At 41.6% G+C, this 12,450-nt stretch overlaps 1 protein-coding gene across 5 annotated transcripts in view; it reads right to left on the bottom strand.

Annotated features, from left to right (window-relative positions):
* Window positions 1–12,450, bottom strand: part of tsnare1 (T-SNARE Domain Containing 1) — a 912,841-nt gene that overhangs the window by 355,740 nt on the left and 544,651 nt on the right. For all 5 annotated transcript variants that reach the window (XR_015757044.1, XR_015757042.1, XR_015757043.1 and 2 more), the window contains one exon: window positions 3,530–3,715. Coding sequence is in view for 2 of the 5 variants with exons in the window: in XM_087986629.1 (XP_087842755.1) it covers window positions 3,530–3,715 (186 nt within the window). In the remaining 3 variants the exon portion in view is untranslated. The remainder of the gene's footprint in view (window positions 1–3,529; window positions 3,716–12,450) is intronic.

The following is a 12,450-nucleotide window of genomic DNA, read 5'->3' as shown; positions in this document are numbered from 1 at the left end:
ACCGGCAAGCAAGAAGTTGGTTTGAAGTGTGTCTACTTCAACACCAGGAGCATCTGGAATAAAGTAGGTGAACTTGCAGCATGGGTTGGTACCTGGGACTTCGATGTTGTGGCCATTTTGGAGACATGGATAGAGCAGAGACAGGAATGGTTGTTGCAGGTTCCAGGATTTAGATGTTTCAGTAAGAACAGTGAAGATGGTAAAAAAAAAGGGGGGGAATGTGGCATTGTTGGTCAAGGACAGTATTACAGTTGCAGAAAGGATGTTTGGGGACTCGTCAATTGAGGTAGTATGGGCTGAGGTTAGAAAGAGGAAAGGAGAGGTCACCATGTTGGGCCTCCGAATAGTCCCAGAGATGTAGAAGAAAGAATAGCAAAAATGATTCTCGATAGGAGTGAGAGAGACAGGGTAGTTATCATGGGGGGGACTTCAACTTTCCAAATATTGACTGGAACATTATATTACGAGTACTATAGATGGGTCAGTTTTTGTCCAGTGTGTGCAGTTGGGCTTCCTGACACAGTATGTAGACAGGTCTACAAGGGGCGAAGCCACATTAGATTTGGTACTGGGTAATGAGCCCGGCCAGGTGTTAGACTTGGAAGTAGGTGAGCACTTTGGTGATAGCGATCACAATTCTGTTATGTTTACTTTATTGATAGAAGGGATAGGTGTATACCACTGGGCAAGTGTTACAGCTGGGGGAAAGGCAATTATGATGTGATTAGGCAAGATTTAGGAAGCATAGGATGGGGAAGGAAACTGGAAATGTGGAGAAATGTGGAGCTTATTCAAGAAAAAGATTCTGTTTGTCCTAGATAAGTATGTACCTGTCAGGCAAGGTGGAAGCTGTAGAGCACAGGAGCCATGGTTTACGAAGGAAGTGGAATCTCTGGTCAAGAGGAAGAAGAAGGCTTATGTTAGGATGAGATGTGAAAGCTCAGTTAGGGCGCTTGAGGGTTACAAGGTAGCCAGGAAAGACCTAAAGAGAGAGCTCAGAAGAGCCAGGAGGAGACATGAGAAGTTGTTGGCGGATAGGATCAGGGTAAACCCTAAGGCTTTCCATAGGTATTTAAGAAATAAAAGAATGATGAGAGTAAGATTAGGGCCAATCAAGGATAGTAGTGGGAAGTTGTGTGTGGAGTCAGAGGAGATAGGGGAAGCACTTAATGAGTATTTTTTGACAGTATTAACTCTAGAAAACTAAAATGTTGTCGAGGAGATTACTGAGATACAGGCTACTAGACTAGGTGTAATTGAGGTTCATAAGGAAGAAGTATTAGAAATCCTGCAGAGTGTGAAAATAGATAAGTCCCCATGCCCAGATGAGGTTTATTCTAGGATCTTCTGGGAAGCCAGAGAGGAGATTGCCGAGCCTTTGATATTGATCTTTAAATTGTCATCGTCTACAGGAATAGTGCCAGAAGACTGGGGCATAGCAAATGTGGTTCCCCTGTTCAAGAAGGGGAGTAGAGACACCCAGGTAATTATAGACCAGTGAGTCTCACTTCAGTTGTTGGTAAAGTGTTGGAAAAGGTTAGAAGAGATAGGATTTGTAATCATCTAGAAAAGAATAATTTGATGAGGGATAGTCAGCACCGTTTTGTGAAGGGTAGGTCATGCCTCACAAACCTTATTGAGTTCTTTGAGAAGGTGGCCAAACAGGTAGATGAGAGTAAACAGGTTGATGTTGTGTAAATGGATTTCAGCAAGACGTTCGATAAGGTTCCCCACAGTCGGCTATTGTACAAAATGCGGAGGAATGGGATTGTGGGAGATATAGCAGTTTGGATCAGTAATTGGCTTGCTGAAAGAAGACAGAGGGTGGTAGTTGACGAGAAATGTTCATCCTGGAGTCCAGTTACCAGTGGTGTACCGCAAGGGTCGGTGTTGGGTCCACTGCTGTTCGTCATTTTTATAAACAACCTGGATGAAGGCATAGAAGGGTGGGTTAGTAAATTTGCAGACAACACTAAGATCGGTGGAGTTGTGAATAGTGACGAAGGATGTTGTAGGTTACAGAGAGACATAGATAAACTGCAGAGCTGGGCTGAGAGGTGGCAAATGGAGTTTAATGCAGACAAGTGTGAGGTGATTCGCTTTGGTAGGAGTAACCGGAATGCAAAGTACTGGGCTAATGGTTAGATTCTTGGTAGTGCAGATGAGCAGAGAGATCTCGGTGTCCAGGTACACAGATCCTCGAAGGTAGCCACCCAGGTTGAACAGGGTTGTTAAGAAGGCATACAGTGTTTTAGCTTTTAGTAATAGAGGGATCGAGTTCTGGAACCATGAGGTTATGCTACAGCTGTACAAAACTCTGGTGCGGTCGCACTTGGAGTATTGTGTATAGTTCTGGTCACCACATTATAAGAAGGATGTGGAAGCTCTGGAGAGGGTGCAGAGGAGATTTACTAGGATGTTGCCTGGTATGGAAGGAAGGTCTTAGGAGGGTACGCTGAGGGACTTGAGGCTGTTTTCATTAGAGAGAAGAAGGTTGAAAGGTGACTTAATAGAATCATATAAGATAATCAGAGGGTTAGATAGGGTAGACAGGGAGAGTCTTTTTCCAAGAATGGTGATGGCGAGCACGAGGGGGCATAGCTTTAAATTGAGGGATAATAGATACGGGACAGATGTCAAAGGTAGTTTCTTTACTCAGAGAGTAGTAAGGGTATGGAATGCTTTGCCTGCAACGATAGTAGATTTGCCAACTTTAAGTATATTTAAGTCATCATTGGACAAGCTTATGGACACACATGGAATAATGTAGGTTAGATGGGCTTCAGATTGGTATGACAGGTCAGCGTTGTAATGTTCTATGTTCTAAGCAATGTGGTTGACTCTTAACTGCCCAGCAAGCAAAGCCCATATCCCGTGAACGAATGGAAAAAAATTTAAAAGATGGCCTAATGGATGACCATGCTTGCTATAAAAGTCCATCTGGTTCACAAACGTCCTTTATGGATAGATATCTGCTGCCCTTACTTGTTGTGACAATATGTGATTCCAAACCCACAGCAATGTGGTTGAATCTTAACTGCCTCTTGGGTAATTAGGAATGGCCAGTAGGCAGCAATGCCTCATCATATGGATGAAAGAAAGAGAAACCACAAACAACTTCTGCTCACACAGAGTTAATTTTGTAATCAGAAAGCTAATCTACAGACTTAAGCAAGCAACCTGTGGGTGCCTTTGTTGTCCACTCAGAGGATCTGGTTAAAATCAAATTTAGCACAAAGACAACAAGAATTCAGAGAGGAAATCCTCCAAGGCATTTTAACTATTCACCCATATGGTCTCCGCTGAGAGTTGAATTTTGAAGTATTTGTTCATGATTTCCTGCTAATCCCAATGTTTCAGCATTGGGAAGGCAGTAGTGATTCCATAACACATTTATTGAGAAGTATGTAAATGTCAGAATCAAAGCTGACGTCTTGTTCTATGCAAGACTGAACATCCACATAAAACTTCAGAGGTACAAATCTTGCAATAGCCAACAGTTACTGTTACACTCAAAGCGATTGCTCACCTCAATCTGTAATATTGCCTCCTCTCTTTGTTTTACAGATTCCACTTCATCCTCTGAGATTTCGGAAAGGAATGCCTGACTCTGGGCCTGAGTTGGATCTGAAGTGTCATCTGCTTGCCATTTGCCGGACCCTCTGCCAAAGAACTCGTCCTCATCACTGATCTCTGTGAATGGGTTCCTGGCAATCTGCAATAGGAATTCCATGCCAACCTTTAGTTCCAAACTTAAAAAATGTCAAACCTTGACAAGAAATGTCCCAATCTCCACTACAACAACAAGTGAAAACCTCCATAATAGCATAGTTTGCACAACTTAATACATATAAAGATTTTTATCATTGTTGTTCCAGATGTTATGCTCGACTTTGTTTGTTTCACTAGTACAGCATTACTGAATACTGTTTTATTTCCTGGCAATCAAGAGGATGTTCATATTGCAATTTTATGAGAGCAAATCTGGGTGTGTAAGCATAGGACTCCCTCAAAACATGAACTGAAGATTGCATTTTTCACGCATCCATACTTATTGAATCATAAAAAAGTTACAGTACAGAATGAGGTCTTTCGGCCTCACCTGTTTGTGCTGGCCCCGAGGAGCAATTTAGCAAGTGTCACTCCCCCAGCCTTTTCCCTGCAGTAGTCTTGCAACTCCGTTTTTCATTTCAATGTCCTTTTGAAAGACTCAATTGAATATTCTTTCAGGCAGCATGTTCCAGATCCTAACTACTTGTGTGAAACACTGCATTATTATCTTGATATTGGGTGTTTCTGCTAGTTATCTTAAATCTCTGAAATCCCTGGTTTTCAGTTCTTCCACCGTCAGGAACAGTAAATTTCTTCTGCCACTTGTCCCAGATTCCACCAACCTATCTCTCCTATTTGCAAATGTACACTTCCCTTGTCATGGATCACCATACGTCCACGCATCACATCAACTGAAAATTTTGAGATTGCGTCCTGTACACCAAGGTCTATGTCATTAATATCTCTGGGAAGCTCCATTACAAACCTTCCTCTCGGCCAAAATACAATTAGTCATCTTTGTTTCTTGTCACTCAGCAAATTTCATGAAGATGATACTAATTTCTTGCTTATTCTATGACTTCTTACTTTGCACATTAGTTTGTTATGTGACAATTTATAAAAGGCCTTTGAAAGGCCATATATACCACACCAACAGCATTTTATTCAATCTTCTCTGTTAACTTATCAAAAAACTCAACCAAGTTGTTCGGCACTCAACTAATCGATGATGGTTTCCATTAATTAACTTGCATGTCACCAGGTATCTCCTAATTTTGTCCTAAATTGTTACCTTAAATGTTTCTCTAACACTAAAAGCAGGTTCCTGAACAGCCATGATCTTACTGAATGTTGGAACACTCTCATAAGGCTAAAGATTCCCATGTTTCTGCAATTTTAAATGGATTTAAAGTGAAAAGAAATTGTTATTAGAAATTAGTAGATGCGCAGTGAGAGACAGCTAAGTGCAGATCCAGAACTCAGTGAGTTAAATGTGAACAAAAAGATATTGGCAAACATTCTTTTTTTAATTTTAGTGACAATAAATAATAATACTTGCTCAGGAACCTGGCCAAACTTCAATCGACCCCTGACAGGAATATACTTTTTCTGGATTCTCGTTATCTCATTTCTGAAGGCTTCCCATTTTCCAGCCATCCCTTTACCTGCGAACATCTGCCCCCAGTCAATTTTCAAAAGTTTTGGCCTAATATTGTCAAAATTGGCCTTTCTCCAATTTAGAACTTCAACTTTTAGATCTGGTCTATCCTTTTCCATCACTATTTTAAATCTAATAGAATTATGGCCGCTGGCCCCAAAGTGCTCCCCCATTGACACCTCAGTCACCTGCCCTGCCTTATTTCCCAAGAGTAGGTCAGGTTTTGCACCTTCTCTAGTAGGTACATCCACATACTGAATCAGAAAATTGTCTTGTACGCACTTAACAAATTCCTCTCCATCTAAACCTTTAACAATATGGCAGTCCAAGTCTATGTTTGGAAAGTAAAAATCCCTTACCATAACCACCCTATTATTCTTACAGATAGCTGAGATCTCCTTAGCAGTTTGTTTCTCAATTTCCTTCTGACTATTAGGGGATCTATAATACAATCCAAATAAGGTGATCATCCCTTTCTTATTTCTCAGTTTCCCCAAACAATTTCCCTGGATGTATTTCCGGGAATGTCCTCCCTCAGCACAGCTGTTATGCTATCCCTTACCAAAAACATAACTCCCCCTCCTCTCTTGCCTCCCTTTCTATCCTTCCTGTAGCATTTGTATCCTTGAACATTAAGCCGCCAGTCCTGCCCATCCCTGAGCCATGTTTATGTAATTGCTGGTAGGTATAGGGAATGCTGGATGACTAAAGAAATTGAGGGTTTGGTTAAGAAAAAGAAGGAAGCATATGTAAGGTAATAGACAGGATAGATCGAGTGAATCCTTAGAAGAGTATAAAGGAAATAGGAGTGTACTTAAGAGGGAAATCAGGAGGGCAAAAAGGGAACATGAGATAGCTTTGGCAAATACAATTAAGGAGAATCCAAAGAGTTTTTACAAATACATTAAGGACAAAAGGCTAACTCGGGAGAGAATAGGACCCCTCAAAGATCAGCAAGGTGGCCTTTGTGTGCAGCCGCAGAAAATGGGGGAGATACTAAATGAGTATTTTGCAACAGTATTTAATGTGGAAAAGGATATGGAAGACATAGACTGTAGGGAAATAGATGGTGACATTTTGCAAAATGTCCAGATTACAGAGGAGGAAGTGCTGGATGTCTTGAAATGGTTAAAAGTGGATAAATCCCCAGGACCTGATCAGGTGTACCCAAGAACTCTGAGGGAAGCGAGAGAACTGATTGCAGGGGCTCTTGCTGAGATATTTGTATCATCGATAGTCACAGGTGAGGTGCCGAAGACTGGAGATTGGCAAACATGGTGCCACTGTTTAAGAAGGGTGGTAAGGACAAGCCAGGGAACTATAGACCAGTGAGCCTGACGTCAGTGGTGGGCAAGTTGTTGGAGGGAATCCTGAGGGATAGGATGTACATGTATTTGGAAAGGCAAGGACTGATTAGGGATAGTCAACATGGCTTTGTGCATGGGAAAGTAAGTAACAAAGAGGATTGATGAGGGCAGAGCAGTAGATGTGATCTATATGGACTTCAGTAAGGTGTTCAACAAGGTTCCCCATGGGAGACTGGTTAGCAAGATTAGATCTCACGGAATACAGGGAGAACTAGCCATTTAGATATAGAACTGGCTCAAAGGTGGAAGACAGAGGGTGGTGGTGGAGGGTTGTTTTTCAGACTGGAGGCCTGTGACCAGTGGAGTACCACAAGGATCGGTGCTGGGCCCTCTACATTTTGTCATTAACATAAACGATTTGGATGCGAGCATAAGAGGTACAGTTAGTAAGTTTACAGATGACACCAAAATTGGAGGTGTAGTGGACAGCGAAGAGGGTTACTTCAGATTATAACAGGATCTGGACCAGATGGGCCAATGGGCTGAGAAGTGGCAGATGGAGTCTAATTCAGGTAAATGTGAGGTGCTGCATTTTGGGAAAGCAAATAGACAAAGTCTTTTCCCTGGGGTCAGGGAGTCCAGGACTAGAGGGCGTAGATTTAAGGTGAGAGGGGAAAGATATAAAAGAGACCTAAGGGGCAACTTTTTCACACAGAGGATGGTACAGGTATGGAATGAGCTGCCAGAGGAAGTGGTGGAGGCTGGTACCATTGCAACATTTAAGAGGCATTTGGATGGGTATATGAATAGGAAGGGTTTGGAGGGATATGGGCCAGGTGCTGGCAGGTGGGACTAGATTGGATTGGAATATCTGGTTGGCATGGACGGGTTGGACCGAAGGGTCTGTTTCCATGTTGTACATCTCTATGACTCTATGACTGAATTTCTACACTTTTTGTTATGCTTTGGGCATCTTAAATTAAAGAAACTTAGGAAAGGAAATAAAAGGTCAGGGGGCAATAAAGAGGTAATTGGGTTAATGGAAACAGTCGACTACTAAAGATCTGACTAAGTCTCTTGATTCCCTACCATATTTAAGTCCAACACACGGCTAATTAAATGCGATTGTTTTGACTCCAGGGTGTGTGCTGCCTTTGTGGAACATATGGGGAGAAAGGGTTAATAAGGAAGTTAAAGGACAGTAGAAGTTACAATCATGAACTTGCATTCTCTGTGGACAATCTAGAAAATGGATTCACTTGAAACAGCCCGAGAGAGGGTGGTATCCCATCAAGAGTAACCCTTTATTTACACAAGAGTCCTTGGCATTGATCCAGTTCCCTCAGAGCAAACTCTCAGAGTGACATAATGTCTGACACTCCTGTTTTGACCTGTCAGCCAGGGCTCCCTAATTGGACCAAATTAACAATCCTATTCTGGGAACTCATATTCTACGACGTCTAGCTGGTTGACCACATGTCACCATACTTCGGATCTTGAAAGAAACAATGCTTATTTGGAGCAGAAGAAAACAAATGTCTAAGTGGACACAAAGTCTAACAACTTCAAATCCACCCATTCCAGAGACTGTAAAAGTCTAGTACTCCTCACCTGCCTGTTTTTGTTGAAATTTTACCAATCCTGGGATAGATATTGGGTGGTGTGTGTGATGTCTGCAGATACATCTGTATCTGTGTGTATGAGTGCCTTTGTGTCTGTGTGAATATGCGTGTCTGTGTGAATGTGTGTGTGCATGGAAGTGTGTGTGTTTGTGTCTGTCTGTATCTCTGTGTGTGTCTGCATCTTTGTGTGACTGTGTGTGTGGAAATATTCCAGAAATAATATTTGCAATCCAAAACATTAGAAATAGAAGCAGGAATCGGCCGTTCAGCTTATCGATCCTGTCTGTAAATTTTCTCCTTCAAAATCCATTCCCCATAGTATTTAAATATTGACAGTTATTCACTTATTATTTCCTTAAATTCTTTCATATCTTTAATATCTGGAAATGAACTTCACCTTGCTCAACCAATACAGATTTTGTAAAATTATCAAAACCTCCACGTGACCAAGAAACGATCAGCCTTTACTGTCCTGCGAATATGTGGGCAGTAAAGAAATATGATCCCAGACATGTTCTGAAAAGCAGGAAAGTTCAAAACGGGTAAGACTCTTCACCTGGAAAAGGGAAGACAAAGGCATGAACAAATATAGGGGTGTCGGAAAAGGCCACTCCGAGATGATGCAACGACTGCACCTGCTTCAGGAAGTCTAGCCTCATCCTGCCGTGTTGCCTGGAGCTGGGAGGCCGTGTCTAGGGCTCAGGGTTGCTTCCACAACTATCCCTGCTGCTGCCCCTCTGCATATTCCAGGCACTGAGCTGTAACACCTCCCAGGCACAGGCTTCCAGCTCCTGGACAGTGCCGGTGCAGGGTGCCTCTTCTTCATGAGCTCCAGCTTTTACCTCTGTACAGTGCCCTACAGCCTCCCCAATTTCTACCGCCACTGCCTCTGTCCCCTTCTGAACTTTAGCCTCTGTTGTGGACCAGACCAGACCCCTACCCCCGCACCTCAAAATATTTTAAGGTCATCAAGACCCTAACGTTTCCTTATTTTAAAGGCAAATGTAAGGTGTTTGTTCTAGATGTGATGCGATTGGTCAAACTACTCAACATTAAGCAAAGCACAATATATTTAAACACTGTTGTTAAAACAGAAACAAAAGGAAGGGAGATTTTAAAGTACCTTAACTTTATTGGAAAACTTAACAGAATAATACATAATAGTAACTATTACTCATTAACTGTTCCAATATAGCAACATCCCATAACACATCCCCTGCAAAATGGAAAATTCAGACACAGATGCTCACATTCAGTTCTCCCATCTAGGAGGAAGAAACATCAAGAGTAAATTCAAAAAGAGTAGCAGCCAGGAGACATTCACTGAAGCTTCCAACTCTAATGTTATTGAAAAACTAAAACCCTAATCTGAGAGCTGGCTACACCCTCTCAGCCTGGATTAACAACCCCAAGACCTCCCAAGCTGTTTACTCAAGTGGTCTTCTCATCCAATCCTCTCTTAAAACTAGAACAAAATAACATCTTAAAGTCACACATCCTCCCTGACCAATCCTCAGCAGTGGAAAAGGAAGCACCTAAGCACAGCTGCATCAGCTTCTGTGGGATTTTCCAAATGCTTTTTCCCATTTCCTGGAGTTGAACTGGAGACTTTCCTTTTGAATGAATGCTGAATGGAGTTTGGGAGACTCCTCAGAGGAAACATGGATGTTTTCTTGCCTTTCGCAGCCCAATAAACCAAGCAGGTCTCTGCATCCATGTTTTCAAGTAAACTTCTGCAGCTACTGTCAAACCTGCAATTTCAGTTACATCTCTTGTCGAAGACTTAAAATTCTTCTAACTTCCGTTTTCTGTCACACTCAATCTCCTACTTTTTTAAATTGTACCTTTTTCACCTTAAATCTGTTTCCTATATTTATTGCCTCTTGACATTGCTACTGTAGTCATGCCTCATGATGTGAGCGTGATATGGCAACAATTTTCCCTGTGAGCTGCAAGTATTCTTTTTTGTCTTTTTCCTTCCCAACCTAGTCCTTTGTGTTGTTCAGTTTGAGTTTTTTTCTTGCCTTTCCTCCAGGATCTATAACTTTATTCGCAGAGATCTAAAATGGCTGCTCACCAGCTAACCCTCCAATTATTTCTGCCTCTAATAATCTTTCTTCTTCGAAAAATTCTTCACTTGCAAATAATGACTTGCTTTTTAGTTGTTCCTAGTCCTCTCTATCTTTCCTCTGTCTTTTATGAGTTTGGAAGTGAACAATTTAGTTTGAAGTATTGCTATTTTTCTGTCACTCCTTCCATTAGTTTTTCAGATTGCTTCTCTGCTCAGTTGTTTGTGGCAGCTGACTAGTTATCTGAGTATTCTTAAAGTATCAATGTTCTCAATGTGTAAACTTGCTTGTCTCCTCAAAAGTTCCCTCTCTGCATCAAAATGGATGTTTTTCACTGTTGTCACCTTGAGGTATGGAACCAGCCGTGGACGGTTTGTGGTTGGGATATGTGTTGCCTCCAATCCTCGTTGTGTGACTTCATTTGATTGGGTGGAGCTTACCGCAATCTCCAACATTAACTGTTTCACTACCATTACCTTATACGCCAACACTCAGTGCCCAGGCCCTGAAGAACAACAGGGACAAGATAGTCAGAGAGAGCTGGGCCCAAAAGGAAGGATTCAGCTGGCATTGAGGCATAACCATCAGAATTCAGACTTTAAGACAATGTGACATGCTGCACTATTCATAGCAAAAATAGAATCCCAGGTACCACAAGAGAAAGGGAACGAAAGCACTGGAGGCCACTGAAGAAAATGAAGCCCTGGAAGGAAACAGGTCACTGGGGATGAGGAGAAGGAAAAGAATTGAGAAGAACTGGAGATGAAGAGATGGTTCCTGAGCACAAACAGATGGTTCTGATGAACAATGAAGTAGCCTCCTCTCCAACTTTCCAATGACCTTCAGCATCAGAGGCAAGTCTGCTTTGATGAAGCAAGGATTTGCTGCGTACGCCGGGTGCTTGATCTTTGGCCTCCAATGGCCATCTAACCGCCCCCTAATGCAGAGGAAGGTTTTGGAAACATCAGCAGATCTTTTCTCTCCGGTGCAACCAGAAGTCCCAGGGATGACTGTTGTTGACTGTCTAAGTGAGCCTAACACATTGTCTGACCCATCCTGTGAAAATCTGAACCTGACTTAATTTCCACTTGAGCTGGTTTTTGATTTCAAAACAGATCTGGCTCTTGTTTCCCATTTCTGCGTTGAAAATTTATCCCAATATCCCCACTTTGGGAGGATACAAAATCTACATTAATTGTTGGTAAATCCAAGAGGGAATTCATAAGAAACTTCTTTACAAAAATACTGTTAAAAATATTGGATAGTGAAGGAGATTGAGGATTAGAATAACTGGTGCAGACGTGATGGACCAAAGTTTGTTTCTCATTTGTATGGATCTCTACGACTCTAAGAATAACACATCTGCATGCAAGGTGAAACTAAATAGAATAGTGGGAGAAAGGAGTTGAAGGGTCTGTTGACAGGGTTGGGAGGTAGAAGGCTCATGTGGAACAAGTGAACAGTATGGAACAATACTAATTGCCTAATTAATAATTGTCTAATTGCTTCTTTCTATGCGATAGACTTGCTGTGACTCACTAAGAATAAGAAATAAAAGGGACAAAATAGTCATGAATAAGAGTGAGAATATGGATTAAAAATGTTGGACAACCCAAATACTGTAATAAAAACTTTAATGTGCTAAATCCCACAATTACTACTGTAATTATTTTATGATTGAGCGTACACTTAACAACAACTGCATATGCTGTGTCCTCATTAAACCTGTGAATGCTTGACCTTCACATTTCTGGAACCTTATTGATTGAGCATCTAATTATAAATAAATACATCTTCTAACAGTCGAGAAATATGGTAAATTAACAGAAAAATGAAATTTTTGAACTTTGACCCTTATGATCTGTCAATCTATAATTCCAAAAGGTTAATTTAAATATCAAAACTGCATTACCATCAAACACTTTAGATACAAATTGTAAAAGGGAGATTATACACCCCATGAGCTTCATGAACAGCTTGGTGCCGAAATATGTTACTGAGTGTGACACAGAATGGGTGATTCTTGCTTTGCTGATGTATGTTAGCTGAGTAACCTAGACTTGGAGAATGACAAAAAAAGAACAATGGTTACTGTTCCTGGTTGTTATTCAGTGATGGAGAAAGTGAGGTCTGCAGATGCTGGAGATCAAAGTTGAAACTTTATTGCTAGAACAGCACAGCAGGTCAGGCAGCATCCAGGGAACAGGAGATTCGACGTTTCGGGCACAGGCCCTTCTTCAGGA

This window comes from Chiloscyllium plagiosum, unplaced genomic scaffold (genome assembly GCF_037043375.1).
Source record: "Chiloscyllium plagiosum isolate Xiang-an unplaced genomic scaffold, Cpla_swu_hap1 HiC_scaffold_4, whole genome shotgun sequence".
Lineage (NCBI taxonomy): Eukaryota > Metazoa > Chordata > Chondrichthyes > Orectolobiformes > Hemiscylliidae > Chiloscyllium > Chiloscyllium plagiosum.
The sequence above is the reverse complement of the archived record's forward strand: the minus strand, read 5'-3'. Positions and strand labels throughout refer to the sequence as shown.